The sequence below is a fragment of the Osmia bicornis genome, chromosome 1 (assembly GCF_907164935.1).
Source record: "Osmia bicornis bicornis chromosome 1, iOsmBic2.1, whole genome shotgun sequence".
Classification (NCBI taxonomy): domain Eukaryota; kingdom Metazoa; phylum Arthropoda; class Insecta; order Hymenoptera; family Megachilidae; genus Osmia; species Osmia bicornis.
This window is the reverse complement of record NC_060216.1, coordinates 15044062-15065102: the sequence shown is the minus strand read 5'-3', so window position 1 is coordinate 15065102 and position 21041 is coordinate 15044062. Positions and strand designations below refer to the sequence as shown.

General features: G+C 43.2%; 1 protein-coding gene across 3 annotated transcripts in view; it reads right to left on the bottom strand.

Annotated features, from left to right (window-relative positions):
- Positions 1–21041, bottom strand: part of LOC114883154 (protein phosphatase Slingshot) — a 38393-nt gene that overhangs the window by 9740 nt on the left and 7612 nt on the right. Inside the window, exons 1-4 of one of the 3 annotated variants that reach the window (XM_029200660.2) lie at positions 18731–19129; positions 13540–13699; positions 4795–4973; positions 3240–3305 (exon numbers count right to left, since the gene is read on the bottom strand). In XM_029200660.2, coding sequence (XP_029056493.2) covers positions 3240–3305; positions 4795–4973; positions 13540–13699; positions 18731–18810 — 485 coding nt within the window. In that variant the 5' untranslated portion in view covers positions 18811–19129. Of the gene's footprint in view, positions 1–3239; positions 3306–4794; positions 4974–13539; positions 13700–13782; positions 14447–18730; positions 19130–21041 lie in introns of those variants that run through there. The other 2 variants (XM_029200661.2, XM_029200659.2) reach the window with 2 other exon arrangements.

Genomic DNA, 21041 nt, shown 5'->3' with positions numbered 1-21041 from the left:
GGAATGGAAGCGATTATACCGTGACATGCACAAGAGGAGTGCGAAGGGAACAACCGGTGACATCAACGGCGGCTGTTTGCTGCATTAACCGCCGTCGATAAAGATCTAAACGTGAGACTACAGGCTTGAAAAGAGGTTATTTTCATTTTCTCTCCGAACAGTACATCTTTTCGAGATTCGTTTGATGGGAAGTAGCGAGAGGTTTGAATAACGATTGATTGGATCGGCGGCCCCTGAATCACGGCAACCCGAACGCGCGGACTTACAGAGGGCGCTAGTGGCGAACCAAGGAAATAACTATGAACAGGGATGTAATTTCGTTTATCGGCATATCGTATAAAACACGTCGATTTCTTGAGAAATTTTCGAATTTACAAATTGATGAATTGACCACCCATCGTACTATCCAATCATAAGGATTCTATAGTTGAAAGATAATATCCCGAGTTGAATTGACGCGGTGATTGGAATAAAGAACCATGGTCACTCGTTCAATGGGCGTCAATTGACCACGGTCATTGTTGTTTTCATCAGTTGCCATTATCACCGGGTTCGCCTCTATATTATTCCGATAATGCGACTGGAGGCAACCTGTTGTTATCCATCCACGTCTGCCGGTTCGATAGGCGGAACTAGTTTGGAAAGCTGTTCGCCGGTTCACGCCCATCGAGCGGACTTTGATAAAAGAAATCATTTCGCTGGAAATCGCGTGCTTATCGTCTGGCCGTGAAAAAAAAAGAGGAAAAAGGAAGAATTGCGTGTTTTGTGAACGATAACGTCGGTAACGAAGGAAACGACCGGTTCACGTGTTGGGATATCTTATACGTTGGCACCTCTAGTAGGAAGTGACCTTTGGGAAAGAGGTCAAAGCAAAGAGTCGATTACTGTAGCCAGTCATCAGGCAGGTTTCGTATCGAATATCGTTGGCCTTATCATCGAACGAGGTGTCATTTTGTGCGGACGTGTTCGTCCGGTCTAGAACCGGTTCGACTCGATGGTTCATCGATTGCCCGCTAATCCGAGATCACTTCCTGCTTCGATTAGCTGATTTTTTAACGTCTCACACCAGTCTCTCTTGGCGATACAATTTAATTACAAGCCGTTACTCCTATCGATACCGATAGCATTATGTTTCTTATCAAAAGGAAGACAATATATCTCATTTCATTCGATACCACTGCTAACTCTGTTCAGAGCAAAAGCTTTTGAATTACGTTGCTCGACGTCCAATGGATTTATACAAAGGAGAGGAAATCCTGATTGGAATCGATGAAGGGAGTTAATTGGAATCGGAGGTGACGGTCGAGAAAGAGGAACGCTTATCCGTGGTGGATACCACGCCTAAACCTGTTGCTGGCGACCTGGAAACCAGCGCACTCGACATCTTTCAGGCCATACAGAGCAAACCCGGATTACAACCGGGCATACTGTTCAGAAGACCAACCACCAACCTTCTAACCCTTTTCATAGAGAAAACAGTTGGAATTTAGATGCAATTCGATTCGACGTGTTCACAGTCCTACGAAATTACCTAAGGATCGCGTAGGTCCAACTTGGTAGGCCTCTGTTCGATAAGTGAACGCGGATCGTAAGTCCCCACTTTTTTCTACCGTTTCTCTTTGATCGCCTTGAGCGAAGTATCAAGGGGCGTGTCGCATCGAATAAATAATTATCACACCTCGGGACGACATTTACATGACTAATTAACGATCGTTCGCAAAGTGACACGTCCCGAAGACAGATTGGGTGGCATTTTACGTATTCCAGTTACTTTCACCGTGCTGTCGCTGCACGTCGATTCGTAATGCCGTCTGCGTGTTAAGTAACCGATGAGTAACGAACAGACAATAGAAGATGAAAGTGGAAATCCTATCGGGACAGTGAAGAACATTACAGTTCGAATATTGAAAAATTCAAACTATTCGTTTACGAGGGTGCAGAGTAAATTTCAGGGTGGTAGATTGCAATTCGGCTAAGTGACCACGCGACGCGATGCGCCCATAAATGGCGCGGCCGATGGTCCATGGTCGCAACCCCACCACGTGGATGGTCGCCTTCGACGAGGCTTCTCCAAAAATAGGATCACGACAACGTCAACGACGATAGAACGACGGAGTTCTCGGTGGCTGTGACCAACTTCGCCGTGTCTTCTTCGTTAATACATCTCTTCAAGAAACTGACCACGCGATGGGTTATGGTTATGGTTTTCCTCAAAAGATGGCGCTTTAAAGGAGTCCAACGAACTTTAACTTATTTTTGACTTTTTCTGCCTTTCCGAATCATTATTTTCTTTTATATATGCACATAGTCGGCCAACGACTAATACCGTTATCGTTAGGTTAAGTTAGGTCCTTCTCCCGTTAGGTTAGGAAACCTAACCTCAAAATCAAGCGGGACTGCCCGTTAGACTTTGAGGTTAGGTTTTTACGCTCTTACTACTGTTGTTGTGTAGCGAAGATTACAAAAATAATTTCTAGTTATTTCTAACTTGGGGGATATTTTTAGATCAACACAATTGGCGGAAAATCGTGATGGGACGGTCTTTCAGAGTCATATTTGCCAAAAGATGTGAAAGATATTAATGGAGAGCATAGAAACGGAAGGTACGATCGAGTTGATGTGGGAAGATAGGGACACGTTTTCACTCGAGCTGAAAAATCCGCGAGCGGAAAAGGTTGGGCGTGCAAGAAAGTTCCTCATCGTCGAACCGTGCATAAGACAATCGCGACGCGGAGCAATTAAGCCACGGCCCACGCTTCATTTTTCCTTCTATTCAAAGCTCCGACCATCCTTCCGCGTTGATACCATCTACCTCGATTCTTCTTTTCGAGTATTGTCTCGGTATTACAATTTTCACCTTATTCGCTTGCAGCCTATGATGCATCGCGTAAGTTCTTTTGTTTTTCAATTCCAAAATATAGATTGCAGTTATTCTTAGTTTCATTTAGAATATCGATCACAACCCACGTGGCTCGAACCCTTTCATGCGTCCCATCGGCTGACCCTATATGTCTTCCGTGGGTGTCGTCTCGGACCCATCCGTTGTAATTACCCGAGGTTATTTATTAATCACGATTATTAAGCAGACGACAACGTACGTTCCCGCGCAATTGAATCGTTCGTTTAAAAAAAGGGGCCATCGAATTTCTCTATTTGAAAATTTGAAATTTCTATGTTCTCCAAATTTCCGATTTCCAATTATCGAGTAAATATTTGTATTTAATAAACTTTTGACTCACCACATCGCCTGCACCGATACGGGCTTGAAGATGTGCTGCCGACCGCAGACGCTGACGCTGAAGCCTCTGCAAAATAAAATAAGAAAAAAAGGAATGAGAAAAGCGCGCGTACAGGGGAACCTTGGAGGGTCACACACCCGTTCACCTTATACAGGGTGGCCAACCGATCGTATCGACGAGCTATTTTATTGGCAGCCGAAACAGAGGCCAACTTCCCCGTTCAGTTCGGCTGGTGCTATTTTCGAGCGCGCTTACCGCGATACATTTTCCCCGAGTTCGTACAGCAACGCTTCTAGTTCGAGCGTTCCATTTTTGGTAACAGGTGTCAAATACGCTGTTTCATCGATCGTCTATCGAATCGTCTAATACTAAAAACCTGTTAATTCATTGACGCACCGCGTGCGTCTTGCGATACGTATCATTGCTTTTCGATGATTCGAAGGTTCGAAGAAGCCTGTCTGGTTTGATTGAAATATTTCGTAAGATGTATCGATAGGGGTAAAGCGAAACGAATCCTCGACCCATCGAGATGGGTTTGCAAGCTGGCAAACGCGACCTTCCTCCGTGACCTTGGTGCTCACCTGTCAAGCACCTTGCTCGAACGCGTGGCTTACGGTAACGCGCTCCATTTCCCTACGCCCGTGTGCTCTGCACTCGGGCCGAAAGAGAGCGGTGCCTGGTGCTGACCTTCGCAGCGTTCACCTTTCAGCTCGCGATCCCCGGAGTTTCTCGATCTGCGCTCGATGTACCGTTTTCCAGCCGCCTTTTATTCACCTAATTGCCGCGTGCCTCGTTAATGACTCACCCCGACGAGTTGAAAGGTGCCCCGGAAAGCATACCGTTCTATTCGGGTTCGCTCGGATTTAAGCGTATCGAGAATATTTCCTTATTGAAAGGAAACACCAATCGGAAGAGCGCAATAAAATCGAACGCAGCGAAAGGCCTAATCGTGGGACAGATTTGTCCGGCGACGGTTTTTTATTCGACGCGGAACGGAGGATAGTTATCTAGCGGAGAGAAAGTGCACAACTATTCTGCCGCGGTAAAAATCTGATAACCTGTAAAATCTGCCCACTTTCCCTGCGAGAATCGGCAGTAAACGAGCGACCGATCGGATCGAAGCTTGGAATGAGGAAGAGGCTGATGCTTCGAAAGAAAAGCAATTAATATCTTTATGTATAAAATCGAGTAGGAAATAAACGTGAATGTACACTGGGTGATGAAATTATTAGAGCCATTCGCATAAATTGATTTTACATAAATATCATTAATTCTTAAATGAAAACCGAGTTGTTATTATTTGTAAAGTTATGATACACAATTGAAAAAAGTGAAAGTTCAGAATGTAAAAACCTTAAACTCTATTTCTAAACACGACCAACCCATTTTTCATACCGTGGCTCTAATAATTTCATCACCCACTGTAAATAGACCTGAAAAATAAATAGCAGAAAGGAGAGACGATAAGGTAGATAAGAACGTAGTTCAGGATAAAGTAAGGAAGTGTAGATAAGAATAGAAGTTACAAGATGAAATTCGAAAATAGCCAACATACCCGTCGCCGTCCAGAGTAATGGCAGTGTCGGCCAGAACTCGAAGTACAAGACCGACGGTCGCCCTAGCGTGACAATCGATACCAAGAAGGCAGCTCTCCTCGGCATCCTGCCTTCCGGTGCAGGATACCACGACCAGGTATCTCGTCCTTCCTGGATGTACCGACTCCAGTTTCACCGCCTGAAATCAGAAGGAAAGCTCGTTTGTTAAAAAAATTTCAAATTTACCATCTTAATTGATTCTTATTCCTACAGATAATCATTATACGCTGCGACGACGAACGAAATTAGTTCGGAACGAACGCGTTGAGAAGCAAACATTTAGGCTCAATGAACGGTAACGAGGAAACAGGAAGAAAGTGGCAATAAAGACGTCGGCCATCGAGCTTCTTCTGATCCGGTCTCGTACACTTGACCGGAGAGATCGTAATCGCGAAGTCATCTTAAAACGCGAAACAAAAGTTGCCTCCGGGTTAACGACACTCGGCAGACCAACTGTGCTTGCACAACCGTAACGATCTCGTCGTTTCCGTTTCACAGCTGTTTCCTGCTTTCCCATCGATATCGATATTTCAACCTCCTTCGTGAAACATTCGATCGCTAACTTTCTTCAGAATCGAATACTTTCGCAATTTTTCTGAATAATGAACGAAATTATGAAAAAATTGTTCGTTTTGTAAATAACGATTGGAATCGAGTAGGTAATTATTTTTTAATTAGATTCGATACAATATGAAAGTAAAGTTTGACGTAACGTTACTCTCATGAGGCTGGTGAATACAGTGACGAGCTCAACTGTTGGTACATTGCACTTCCGGGCCCGGTAATTATCAACACTTAACCTTATTACGGTTAATTAGGCAACTCGTGTCTCCTTATGGGATAAATCATAAACTACGCCTGTTTCCTTCCGCGCTCTAATCAACTAATCAAGCGTTACGACATACAATTTTCTTGAAAAAATTATGTTTATTATATTAAGAATATCAAGAAATTTTTCATTTGAAAATTACTCCAAACTCGTATCTACCGATCGATTCTGCGCGCAACCTGCGCCTAAACCGTGCCTCGAGCACAAAGGGTTAACAAGAATCGGTAGCTGGAAAGAGAAAATTAAAACAGCCTGACATCGAGTCGAGAGATCGACTTGGCGTTGCCTCGCGCCGGTTTCGCGATCGATATCTCGGACCAGTTACACGATTGCGTTTCTCCTCGTGTTTTATCCGAGCATTACGCGCATAATCGCATGACATACAACGACCCACTTTGCTATCCCTGAACACTGACATGCGGCAAATTCTCGGAGCAGAGAGGATATATCGAACCTCGTGTCCACGTTACGATATAACAGAGGGCCAATCTCCACGAGAAACGCGATACATTGTGATCCAAACAAACAAGAACGGTATATACTATTTAGTGTTTTCATCCTTGCCTGTTTACGCGATATCCATTAACGATATTTGAACCTGGTGGCACACAGAGATCGAATCCTTAAGGGGTGGGCAATTGTTTTGTGGAAGCGTATAAATGGTACCATAAAAATAAGTAAATATAAATTTTATTCAATTCGGGAAGGAAATCTCGGTTCAAGACCGATTTTTCTGACTATCTTGGCGGCTACGAAAAAACTCTTTGTGAAAGACACAAGGATGATGTAGAAGGTACCATTCCGCCGGCTGCTCAAAGTGAAATGTCACGTCACGACTCTGCTCTCTCGAAGTTGCAACGTATTACGTTACTCCGCGAGATTGGCCCCGATGCCCGTCCCTGCGATACGAGAGATACAAGATGGCGAGAAATACTCCGATCGTACAAATCCATATATTCCGATAAACGTGTCCTTATCACCGATCGGCTTTCACCTCGGCGATAATGGAAATTTAACGAGTATCATAATAAATAAATGAAATTGACTGGGTCACTAGGTGAATCGAGCTCCTTGAAACATAAATTTCACTCGATACCGTATGCAGATAAACCGCTTTTTAAGCAATGTCATTTCATACACGCTCGGTATAGGATTAAAACACGTTTTTCGAGCCACTTGGCGTCGAAAGCGAGAAAGGAATTGCTGCAGCAGCAGCGCGAATCGAGAGGGAGAGTTTAATGCGAAGAGAACAACAGTCGAACAGTTAGGAAGACGATAGCATCTCCAGACGTCGGTGCCAGTACTCAGACGACACTCGTGTGGGGAGTACTTCCGGTAGTCTCCGCTAGAGGGACATCCTACGCCTACTTTCTCGCAAGTACTTACCTAACGATCCGTCCAAATACATTAAGCGTACCGTTATTCTTGAATCACTCGAAAACTATAAAATATTATTCAAGCGAATGACTAAGATTCGCCAAGTTTCCCAGTCAGAAACGTAACGAGGAAACTTCGTTTCAATAAAGTTGAAAGTACAACACGGATGAGTCAGCCAGACTCGAATCAAATGAAAGGATTAATATTTCAACTGTATGTGGCAATATGTACTTCTTTTTTTTCAAGGCACAGCGTTGAAAGTTGAACAGGTTGAGAACGTAATCTCGAACGATCCCTTCGCAATCGAAAGAAGCCTATTCGAGAGATCGTTCGACGAGGAGAGCCAGGAGGATCCCACGGAGGATCTCGAAAGGCCACCGTGAAAGTGTTTCGCGATCAACGATGCCTGGCTCGCGTGTGTCTCGGCGTCGTGAAACGAAAGCGAATCGTCGACAGACGGAGAAGGAGAAGCAAAAGGTTCACCCGATCGGCTTCTTTTTCCTTACCTACCCGGATCGATGATGGATCAATTCACACGGTCGAATCGACGAAAGGTTCGCACGCGTAGGACGTGCGTACAACGCTCGAAAATTCATCGGAAATCTTGTTATCTAACTTCAGCGATAGCAAGAAATTATCGGACCAAACGTTAACTCTGAAAAGTCAGTGAACTTTCTCAGGACGATCGAATTACTCGAGACCGCAAACATCCGTCGGTTTTCGATCGAAAACACAACACAATTGTTGATGATCCTCGATGATTGCGATGTACAAATAGTTTAGGGATGAAAAGAAGTAGAACGGGACGAGGGAAATATTGAGAAAGTTGAATATTCAATTAATACTTGTTCTTAGTTTTTCGTTTCAAATGAAATTTCATATAAAACAGCTGTCGTTAAAGGATCGAAACGCGAGTCTCTAGTAATAATTTATGACAGAAGAAAAAGATCCTTGGAGCCATCAGCATTAAAGCGTCGTTAGAGACCTCGAGGAGGTCTTCGTCCACTAGAAAACGAATTAAGCGTAATTAAGTCCAACGACAGTCGGTTCGAACATGCTGCTAGCACCGAGACATCCGATAAACTTGCTCCACTTTCGAAAGGGCCAACACGACCACGCGAAACTGGTTCGGCACGAGTTAACTCGACACCTTTTACGGGCGAAACAACAATGGACTACGAATGTCCAGCTCCTGGTTTTCGCGTCGCGTCGATACGCCATTTTCCATTCAGTAGGTCGCTTTATACAGGCTAAATAAATACAATTAACGGGCTGCAGAGAAAGTGGCTAGTTTCTTTCGCGTGTGTATTGTGGTAATCTTTTTTTTTTAACGCACTCTTGATGAGATTAGCCGCGTTTAACCCTTTCCCATGAAAAATTATATTTATATAAAAACAATATTCTTGTGTGATGGCAGTTTAAAATGATTTTAAGTTTTTAATTTAATTTTCAATTCTTCCTTGTACGTCCGGGTCACGAGTGACCCCACTTGAAAAAAAAAAAATCTTGTTGGGGATATTTTTATCCTCTTGGGTCGACGAGAAAGTCCTTTCACTTCTTATAGAATATAAAAAGGACAAGCATTTAAACACGTCTGGGTTATTTATGACCACGTTCCACTTCTCGAAAAAGTAATTAACGACTAACGAAGATTCACTTTTCAGATTCGTCTAATTTAGACTTTTCGTTTTTCACGTAATTAGACGAACAAGGTACATGAAAATTCACCAACTTCAAATTTCATCGTTTTTTTCTATCCTTAATTATATTCATTATCTCAAAGAATACCCGATATATTAGCCTGATAAAAAGCTATATATTTCTTTTTTTTTTACCAACACATTCTAATCTGTTAGCACGAGATAGTTTGTGATTTAACGGTCTAACTCTTGATGCTATCTTCTCAAATTAATTCTTTTCCCCGAGTTTTAACGGTTTAACACTTCATCGTCAATGTAAATTAGATTTTAACTACACTGCGTAGGTGTATAGTCAATTTTAAGATACAGCCTGTAACCTACACTAGTTTAGATTAATTCTGGACACTCAAATTTTTACTTAAATTTCTGTACAAGTATGAAATAAAGAATATTTTTATTCAAAGTGTCCAGAATTCATTCCACCAGTGTAGGAGGTGAGAATCTGAACCTTCGACTGGATGCCACCAGAAATATATTTAAAAAAAGGGAACCATGCGTCGTTTTTAACATTAAAACAGCAAGGTAGGCTCTGAGATTTGCCCGCCAGGTCTCCCCGAGGCCACAGGGCACAACTTGTCCATTGCTGTTCGAAAGCAACACGCATCAGAGCCAGATGGGCGTTGTTCTCGACCAGTTTCAAAGCAGAATCCTATCTCGAGCTTTGCCTGGCCACGAGCCGACTAACGAGTTTTTATCAAGCTAATAAGCGGATCGGTGAAACGTTGCCAGTCCTGGCGAGATGTGATCCAGACGGGTCGAGAATGTTCATTGCAGTTGCACAGGTGCGCACCGAGATACTGGAGATTCCGGGATGCGTAAGAAGCTAAATAATCATCATCTATCCAGGAAGGTTTCTCGAGGATTAGCCGATTGCTATCGTCCGAGACTCTTTCTTGATATTTGCTAATGCTAATGCCTACAGGAATCTTCGTTTAACGATACTCCGCACGGTTAATTATCAAATATTGATCGTCCGTTATGCAAGATCGCATCCTTTCGATTTCACGGCGATTTTAAAATATTCCAAAGCATAATTCGCGAGGAGAAGAAGTTGGAAGGAGCGAAAAAGCAGCGGTCCAGCGGGGTCAACCTTCAAACCTATTCTTTCGCGATTACCCAAGCAGCCTTTTGCATCGAAATCGCAGCGTGGATCGGTGTTACGCAACCCAGGGGGGCCGTGTTTCTTTTTTTTCTCACGGTTAGGCAAGCACGATTATATCAGAGACAACGCGTGCACATTTTGACACGGCTCGGTTGCAAAATCGTGCTCTTTTGTCAGCGAACGGAATCGCTGAAGTTTGCTACGCGGACCAGTTGCTTCAACTGGTCGCCGACCATGACGAACGCTTCGCGATACGATCGTTTACGTAATCCTGCCACTCCAACATTTCGCTTAATTTCTTTGCACCCCGGCTGTTCCTTTTCTTCCGACTTCTTTTCGCGCCACGATTATCCCGGATCTCTCGGCGTGTCTGGCTCCTCGGCGTCTACTTTTATCCGCTTGTCACGTGCCCCGGCTTGCCAGTCCGCGACGTGTCACGTGCTTTCCTCGTGACGAAAGTGTGTCGTGACTAAACCACAATGGGGCACACCGGAGACAATCGCCACCGCCGATGAAACGTTTTGGTCCCAGGTATCGACGCGTCGTTGGTACCATCTCGACTTCCTATGATTTTCCTCCGTTTCGAATTTCATCGCGAAGCCAGATCCAAAAAGCATCGCTGATTACGGAAAATTTTGGTAGCCGACTTGAAATTATTCTGTGCTCCGAACATCGGCGAGGCTATAAATTACCGATGCAAGGAAGTAATGAACTTTAATTGCAGAGTTAAGAACAGGGAAGTCGACTTTATCGTAGCTGAAACCTAAGTATAAATTATTAAGGATATTTCGAACAACCTCGACGGAAAACTGGAAATTAATTTAATTACAGGAAGCGAAAAGGCGACAGGATGTATTAATCAAATGATGCTAGATAAATATTTAAACGACGACCAATTGAACTCTGTAATTACTCCTCCTGTCAGATTTTTCTTTGACGATGCTATAAATATTCTGCTGAGACGCGAACGTGTTTACAGAAACAACTCGATTCAATGCGATTCGTTTCTGTCAAAGTTATTGTAACGATAACATTACCGATTTCGCAAAAGGCTAATTTCCAGGAGGCAATCGCTTGAAACCCAGTCGAGTGCGGTGCGAAGAATCGAAGAGGAAGCAAAAAGGGAGATATCGAAGGTGGTGGTGGCCAGAAGCCGGTCGTAAGACTTGTTTTAGCAGCTCGAGTGCCGAGATAGCCCAGTTTCGCTCGTAGACCGTTCGAATATTGAAATTAGACTTATTGCCAGCTCTTCGTGGGTTTCGAGTGGGTTCGAACTTCCATGAAGCCTCGTCTGGCGAATAAAAATAAATTCCAGATCAATTCGAACGAATTAACCGAATCGTCGGTCAACGTGTTTCGGACTAGCTTTTATGAGTCACGAAAGAATTTCATTTTTCTGCCCACGACATTCCACGCCAGTTCCGCCACATATTTCTACGATTCGTAAGGAAGTTAAAGGAGTTCCAGGATTCGGCAAAATCGAACGTCTGTTTCGGGATTAAAAAAGCGTTATCGGTAACGATGACCTTACGAAACCCCGGAAAAGCGACGCTAGCGTGGGCGAACATAATTTATCGCGATAGTTCCGTCCAGCGAACGGGAGATCTATAGTTGCGGAGGCACGTTTCAGTCTCGGACAAACTTGTTCTCCGCTACCGTATCTCGCCTTCGGAGCACCGAGATGTCATAATCGAATCGAAGAAAATTGAAAGAATGATGGAAATAAAATTCCGCGAACCGATTTATCGGACACCCTATAGAAAACTGTAAACCCACGTCTCATCCCAAGTCGCGCACGAAGACGTTGCAAAAAAAAAAAAGAAAATCCCGATAGACGCGAATCAACGAAAGGCCGTATCGGTGCACAAAGCACCGGAAGTGGGCAACGAGCGAACGGGTTACCGGTCGCCCGGGTCACTGACACTTTCCGCATAAAAGGTACGGCCTCGAGGGCAAGTTGCATGCGTGCGTTTTAAGCGCGGAGCGTAAAAAGTAACGGGGCCCTGCTGAAAAGCAGTCGACGAAACGACCTGTGGCGAATCGTACGTCCCCCTTACCTCGTTGTCCTTGTAGGGACCAGTTTCTCGTCGACCGGCTTTGCGCGAGGAATCTCGACATCTTTAACGCGTGTCCTGTCCAGAATTATAATATATTTCGCTCGAGGCGAGCGCCGTCTACTCTGCAATTATTGGTCCCGCCATATACCGGCCAGCTTAGAGGGCGCCACCGTCGCGCCGCGCAAAATGGATCCTTCTACCGAGGACCGAACTTATTTCTTTCGTTAGTTCTGCGTTTTAGACGACGAAACTTTTGAAAATTTCATACGATACGGTATCCTCGAGCGATTCGAGAAACGACCGTCACAGTGTGTCGCATCGGGCACGCGACACGCGAACGGCGACCTGGAATTTTCCACGTGGGATCGGCCCCGAGGCACCGGTGTCGCTGGAACTATCGCAAAGTGGGCTAAAGGCGACCCACATGCGCGGGTCGCTGACGAACGCGACGCATTGAGGTCGCGGTCGATGAGAAACGAACGCTTCCGCTAGACGACTCAAGACGCGTTTGATGTTTCGAAAAGTCTACGCGTACCACTTCTTTTTATCGGCTCATTTTCGTCCGATGCAGTATGCACTTTCTACCATGTCCTCACTTGAAATTCTATTAACACGTTCATCGGTTTCAGTTTTTCAAATGGTCTAAACGTGCGTTCTTAACTCTTTAGGGTTAGCTGGGATAAAAACTGTCCCACCTTTTGCCAGTTTAATATTTTTTCCATTTTTTTATATTAAAAAAATGTCCTGGAGGTGAATTATTGTCCTGAAATAATTCGAGATAAGCACTTTTCATGACACGCGTAGAAAGCCACGTTGGAAAGAGATTTCGCAATCAGTACTCGTCACAGTTTGCTCTCGTTAGGATCACTTGACGTCACGTAGCGAATACCTGTCGGTTGTTTACACAGGTTTCGGACTTTCTGCGTTGGCGACGTGAACCACATAATAAAACTACTGTAATTTTAGACAGGACAACGCTGCCAATTTCCCCCTGCGCGACGCGAAATTTTCATTATAAATTCGCAGTTGAATCGTTTATTATGGAAACCGAACAAGTCCATTTTAATCTGAACGCTTAAACCGACTATAAAGTGAAATTTCGTGTTCGATAAAAGCCAAAATAATATCAGATCAATTTTTTATTTTTAAACGGATTTGCCCCAGTTATTCGAAGAAATGGTTAATTTTCAATTCCATCAACCGCTCTCCAGTGGAAACTGGTTTCGTGTACAGTGCATCTAAATTGAGAAGTTAACGTCAATGATGAAGATATATGCGAAGCACGTGGCGTTCGATGGAAACGCAGCTGCCAATTTTCAGAATTCGAAATTAGCAAATAATTCTCGGTCTTCAAGTATTGATTCGGATATAAAATAGATTCTTCCTTTGAACTTTACTCGATGGAAAATGTCATGGACGTACGTCGATCGATTGCGCACGATTAACCGATACACAAACGATAATAAATGACAAACTTTTTCTTTTTAAAATAACAAAGCAGGTCACTGATGTAAAACTGTATCCTAAACTTTGATGTAATTGCATACTAATATGAATGAAAACGCTTTTTTGTCACATGCAGTATAGTACACTGTACCATGAAGCGTTGCCATTGTAAATGGAAAAAATTCCTGACTTACCATTTTCAGGGTTTCCTCTGGTCTGAGCAGGTAAAACATGGACTGCAAGTGTTGTTGAATGTCGCATCCTGCCGAGGAGACCCTTCTCGAAGGCCTGGCCCTTTCGTTCGGGGGTAAAACCAGGGCCGCACCCTTGCCTGCGAAGTAACATTCGCTTAGGCTGCAACAAACAGAAAAAAAGAACCTCTCAATACAATAAAGCATCTATTACCGAACAAAATTTAACTATCTAATTTAAAGTACCCAGTATGAAATCAAAATTTCACTTAGGACCCTCCCACCACTCGCCAGAGGGTAGGAGGCGTGGCCTGACCACCGAACTGAGCCGAACTCTGCCGAGATCGTACGAACGAATCGTACGAGGAGCAGGAGTGGGAGGCAGGGAAATTTCACCATGCCCGAGGGTGTACAGTACCCTAGATAGGTTTCTCTAGGGAAAATGACACTCGAAGAAAATTTTACTGTACCCAGACTGAAAGTATTTCTAACGTTCCGCTCGGCCGAGGTGCGAAGACGCGTCGATATCGTATCAGCTATCTTATTGCAGTAAACATCGAGGCATGGCATGTGCGAAAAGCTTCCGGTTAGCCGCGACACAATAGGAAGTTTCTCTTTCGCGAGGGTAGCGATTACACCCGTGTAACCGGAGAAAAGAGAAACCTGAAAATCTATCTTTGGCAGCAGAGGCTCGTTCGTAATCTTCGTTATCAACAGCTGTGACGAACACTTTCACACGATAAGAGGTCAGCAACCGTGACGAAGGGCAATTAACTATAAACTACCTGGCCTTCTTACCAAACTAGAACGAGATATGATTTCTCTCCTCGTTTTTCTAAGTCCTCTACTTTTGACCCTGAACTTTTATACTCGTTAACAGCACCGCACGTTCGACGTTTCCTGGTTACGCAAACGATTTTCGAAAATTGTATTCTTATCGAAATATCTACCTATCAACGTAACCGTTTACGCAAATGGTTGGTACCCCTGCCCTCTTAGTCGCAGGGCTGTCTTTTTCAGACTCCTCCGTAATGATGCACCCTTCAAACAACCCTCCGACGACGACGGTAACAATGAATTTCTGAAACACTGCTCACGACAGTACACACTCTGCACAAAAGAGAAACCACTAGAAATGGCAAAGATTATCAACTTCCGAAGCAGTATTTTAAATACAAAATTGCGGCAGGAAGTATAGAAGGAAATTTCGAGGACGAAATTAAGAAGTAACGCGCGATTTGTACGAGGTCCGATAAGATACTAAAATCATCTCGGGATTCTAGAACTGTGAGAGTGCGACGCGTGGGCGCGTTTTCAACGCAGCAAGCTGTATTATTAGCCCCGAGAGGATCGTGGTGTCTCTCGTTGTCGCGTTTTCCGACCGAAGGAATTCGTTGTAGAAGCAATTTCCTCGCAACGATATTTCTCCTAATAATTAAACTATCACCCTTAATTCTCGTCTCTACTAATTTAGAGATATTATTTTCGATAGTTCCATATCTGACGTATCTGTGGCTAATGTAAACTCTAACATTTCACTATTCCTATCGCTAATGACAATAGATAGAAATAGAATCGAACGGAGATGATGTCAGCGGACGCAACAAGCAGCCAGTCGATTCGGTTCACTGGAAGCGTCTCGACGCGACGCGTCGTCGGTGAACGTTCATTCCTGATCGCATCTGCAATTGTCATCGGAGAACCTTTCGAACAGAATGCGATTCGCGTAAGCCCGGTAAAGTGTGTCACCTACCGGTACACGCTGTTCGAGCATTACCGAGGCTGACGTTACGCTCGCTTGCTGCCACGTGACAAGTTCATCGATTTTTTTTTTATCATTAACCCTTTCGTTATTAAAAGCGACCGTTAGAATAGCCTCTAAAGACGATAATAGAATTTACCGTTAATATCTGACGCGAAATATGAATGATTATCTTAAAGCCGGTACGTCGACTTCGTTTCCATGAGCCTGGCTGTCTCGCTACGATCGCTTTCACCGCGTCGATGACGTAACGCGAGCGATGAACAGGAAAAGCGACGTTTACCTAGCGAAAATGAACAGTCCCGGTGGAAGAAGAAAGAAGGCATCGGCGAGTGTCTGGAAGCCGGCCAACTAGAGCGGAAACGGTGAACGCGACGCAAGGCTGACGGGGACGATCGTGGCCACCGTGTGCTCCTCACCATAGGCCTTTCGATTCTACAGGGGAAAAGCACGAGGAAAAATGCTGCACCGGATGCATCCTACCCTCTCGGTGTTCCCTAAGACTTTCGCGTCTCATGGAAACCAGCTGAAGGCCGAACCGGTTCCCCGTTTCACGAAACTAACACCCGACAGATGTTCGGGAAAGAAGAACCCGGCTTCTTTCTACCTGCTCGCCGGCTCCCAATTTTAAATTGCGAGATCAGCTCCAGCTTCTTTGAAGCTCGGAGGCCGGTGCATCCTCTTCTGTACTGGGTGCTTCAAAATACGTGTCTTAATGGTAAAATCATTTCTATTTATAGATAGTTTCGTGTAAATGAAACAATCAGAGGGGTAATTACAAAAATTACAGTAATTACGCTTTCGACGATTTTCAAGTTAATCGAACGTAATTGTTTAATTATACTTTTTATCAATTTTATATATCAGGACGGACGAAAGCTAGACACACAACACACTTTCAATAGTATCTTTTTTCTAAGCAATGCTATTAATAAAAAAATAATTTATGCCATTTTTTTATGTAGATTGACCGGTACTTCCTTTCGTGGTACGTTGCGTGTATAATTATGCCCGGTTCGCAAGCGGAGGGGAAATATAATGACAGCCAAAATGAATTCCAGACTGATGACAATATCGACCCAGTGTGGCGCCAGTCTGTCTAACCAGGAAGCAACGAACCACGTTGTTATAATCTATGTATTATTTCCATTTCTTTTCAACCATTCTAGATTATGTTTATCAATTTGGTTGGTATCGTTGCTAACGGGAAATTCCTTGTTACACAATCTATTACGCGAAATATCGCAATCGCACCGTAACGAAACGTAATTGTACATTTTTTAGAAAAAATTTATGATTAAAACGCAACGTCTGATCATTTATTAACTTCCTCTCTAATGAAATTCTTTTCGTGTCTGCTAATAAACGAACAACCGTTTTCAAAATGACTAATGGTTATTATGGAATTATCATTTATTCCTTCCGCGTTTCAACTTTCGATAAAATTCAAGTTGAATGATATCATTTTCAGATTCTTTTTATAAACGATCGAGAAATACGGGTAACTCGAAGTTCGGAGCAATTGATTAGCCAATCGTCCGGGGTATTTCGTGTTGTGATTTCAGTATCCAGGCAACAGGTAACCGCATTGCTGTACAATCGGCCAGTAACGATGATCGACTTTGCGTTGGGACGATGTTGAAACCAGTGAAACTTGTAAGTGAATACAGCCCCGCTCGAGAGTTTAACAAGGCATTAACTTTCGAAGGTAATAATAAACAGTAGTGAGTAATGAACGTTATTGTGCAAGTATTTCGAACGATTAACCAATCCGGCTGGATTTCTACCGTCTATGAAAAATGAAACCCATTTTTTCAACATTCCAGGACATTTGAAAATTGCAATGTTTTTTCTCCTCTTTAACACTAGATTGCCGGATAAATAGATGCATCAAAATAGGTATAGCACATATGGATTTTTGGAACTAAGCGGGGAATTAAAAAAAAAAATTATTTAAGTTAATAAAATCGTAAATGAGTCAAATTAACTCGCTCCGGCAATCTAGTGTTAAACCTACGGAAAAGTGACCTTTATTTAAAATTAAATATCTAAAGATTAACACTGAAATACAATTTTCAAAGAATGAAAAATAAATCAATTATTCGATTATCAAACTAACGCGAGTTACGATTCCTCAACGAAAAAAAGATTGAGAGCAGCTACCGTGAGAAATTGAAAGCTTGCACAAAAAGCTAGCCACCTCGACAGCTCTCTTCTTTGAAAAATAATTGCTTTCGAGGCTCCCCTTTCAGTCAGCGAAGCTACAAAGGCGTGCAGCTGCTGCTTCAAGTCAGCTGACGAGAAAAGTAACCACCTTGCTGGTAAACACCACCATTAAAACACGACACACCGTGTATATTAAACTATTCCACGTCTGTTTCATCGCTGGCTGTACGAGAATCACACCGACGACTTTGTATAATCCAATCAATCTATTAATTAACATCGTACAGATTAATAATAATTTTAAAAAAATGGAAAATTTTTATAATGATTCATCTTGTTATGGTAAAGCTGCTTATTATCGTTCTGTATTTCTGATTTCCAAAAAGAAAGAATAAAATATTTTTGAAAATAAGCGATTAAATTATTCCTCGTTTGTTTGTTTCAACTCGAAAATAGCTCTAAAAGAAATAGACCTGAAAGGTACAGCTAAACGTGAACTGTTTCTTAAAACCGTCATGGAAACGAGAAGCTGTGCAGGAGCTCGTAAGAGGATCGCTCGAACCGACATCTGCAATTTTCATGCCATTTCCAAAAATAAAACCCCCGTCTACCAAGAGAAAAACGAACCGAGACGTGGATTTCAAACTGTACACTCGGCTGTTCCGCGCGCAATGATCGTCTTCCCCGTATTACCGCAATCATCGTCAAAGATAAACCGGTTTCACGGAAACACAATTATTCTTTGCAAAAAATAAATCTGCAACGTATCGGTCGTTACACGTACATTTTCTTTCAACTATATCACGTTCAAAATGCAATGTTTTATTTAATCTGTCGCGCGAGCTAACCTAACCTAACTTTTTGTTTATTTACCGTGTACGCGTCGTCGCGGCGAGGAAAATACGAACAGGTGAATCATTGATTACAGACGAATGATAAACAACTAATAATATCAGTAATTGTTAATATCGTTGAAATTATTTTTAAAACCTAGGAAGTTACCACGTGATCGCCTAGGGACATTCGGAAATATTCGCTTCGTTCGAAAATTCCGTTTGAACGAATCGCGAAACCGACGAATATCGATACCAAATGGAATATCGATTATTACCGAGAACAATACAACACTGGATGTCCGCTTTATGACACATTATCCTATTCACATCGTTGCAGGATGCACCGACGCGTTTACAAAGTCACTTTTCCGTTCCCATGATTCCCTGGTCGATCGAAGAGCGGTAAAAAAAAAAACTGCGAAAATCTTACCTGATATATTGGATGTATCCGTGTCTGGCGTCTTCGAGCAGGAACCCTGGGTTCCGCATCTCGACGCCTTCGAAAACCATCAAGTCAACACATGCCACAGAGCAACGATCGTAAAGTTCTTCCACGAGTCATGAGACTCGATCATTCGTCGAATTTTAAACACCGCAGCACCACTCGCCCTCGCCGCTCACAACAACATCTTTACACCATTTTCGAAAAATTCCTCGCCGTCACTCGCGAATACGTCACTGTTTCGCAGAGAGACGGTCGGTAAGGAAGGGTTAAAATTGCGATACACTCGACGATTCGGAACAAGGGAACGTGATTTCGAACGGGAGATAGCACGCAACGTGTTCCGCGAACGGAAGGAACGAGACGGAATAGATGTTTACGGTTCGACGTACGCGAGGCAACTGAAGTGCGAAGCGAATCGTGGAACGGTCGGAGCCCGCTTCTCCCCCCCACTTCACTACCCAACCGCGCCCGACAAACCGTGGCGACCCTAACCTAACCTACCAGACGAAAATGCGAGTCGGTCGATCGAGGAAAGCGGGGAAAGATGGAAAAACGAAGAGAAGGGAAAGAGATGTATTCCATGGCACCATAACACATTTCCGCCCTCTATTTACCGCTCTTCGCTGTACGTACATATATACAATTTGCCTTTCGCGCATGCGCGTCCCTACTACCTTTGTCCCTTATCATTCGCTCGTTTGTTTCTTATCGTGATTCGGGATGAATCGGGAAAACGAGGGGTCGTGGATAAGCTTACGAAATGTAGATAAGAAAGTACGCTCGAGGGGAAAATACGATTCGCCTGGACTTGTTTATTGCGATACGTGACACGAAAGACTAGATCTTCTTTTGATATGTTTTGGGGGTTGTTTTACAAAGTACACTTTAACTTGTTTTTCATCATCTGATTGAATCTTGATAATTTTGATAATTAACCTGACTTTAACAGCAATTAAATTTACACTAGAAATTTTTCTTTTTCAACGAACTATTACTAAAAAATTCAAGATCAAACTAAAAGTATACAGGGCATTGATCCGCCCGTACAAATACAAAGGAAGACCTTGAGGATTTTCTACCATGCGTTTCACCCTCAAGAATCAGCTGCCGAGATTTCAGATACACACCGAGCATTTCTGTGTTCATAAAAGCGTGCATTTGCGAAGGCGTAAACCAACTATTTTACATTTTTTTCTTTTTTTCCCCCTATTCGGCAGACGGTCACCGGTCAGAAATGGTTTAACAGCCGTTAAACGTAGACAAAGAAGAGCTCGTCTGATCGCTAACTCGATCACTAATCCACTCAGCCGCGCAACATCGTCTGCCGTGTTTCCCTCTTTTCTATCCCCCATGTTCAACCCTTTGCTCTTTCCACGCAACAAGCGACACAATCGATGATCGTTTGCTCGACGATCGACGATGCACTTTAATCGCTGTCACGAAATTATCGCCGGAGTTTCGATAATTTACGAAGAAAAAAAACCAATGACGTACAACTGATTTAAAAATGACCAAATCTCTAAGAGATAAGGAATATATTGCGAATGGTGCAAAAACCGAAGATCTTTCCTGCAATAACTCGTTGATGAATCATTATTCGAAGCGAAGAGACCACAACCTTCCAGCCAGGTGTTCCTTACGATGTTATACCCAGCAGATTCTACAGATTGTCGTGCAATGGATACCGAAATCCTTGGAAAGCGGTGTCAATTGTCCAGGAATCCGGTGTTGACTACTCGGATTTCGTCAACAACCGATACACTGGGTCTCATCGATTTATTTTTTATTTCTCTCGAATTTGACGCGGTCAATTTATAAACTAATTATTATAAATTATCGAGAGTGTATTACACAAGCAGCGCATCGGAAGAGACAGGAAACGGTGCTCGCGACCTTTCGAACCGGTCAGCGAGAAAAATTCGCGTCCGCGATAGAAACATAAATCGCGAGTGTTTTGTGCGTCTCGTTACCGAGCCCATTGACAAGTGGGCGATAAACAGAGAGCACAGAGAAGAATCTAGCGGCAGCTGCGGCTGCAACCAGTCGAAGGTGAATGAACTCTAAAGAGAGCTACAAACGAAAAAAAAAAAAAATCAATGAATGCGCAGCCACGTACTTAGTTATCGACAGTGGCAGTGGAAAATCCGGAACCTTGATATCGGGTAACCTTTAACCTCTAGCAATAGGAACAGATCGTCAAAAGTAACGTATCAATGGTATTCGATAGAAAAAAAAAAAAAAAAATGATTTACAAGAATTATTAAATCACGCATCATGAGACTCGTTAACTGTCGCT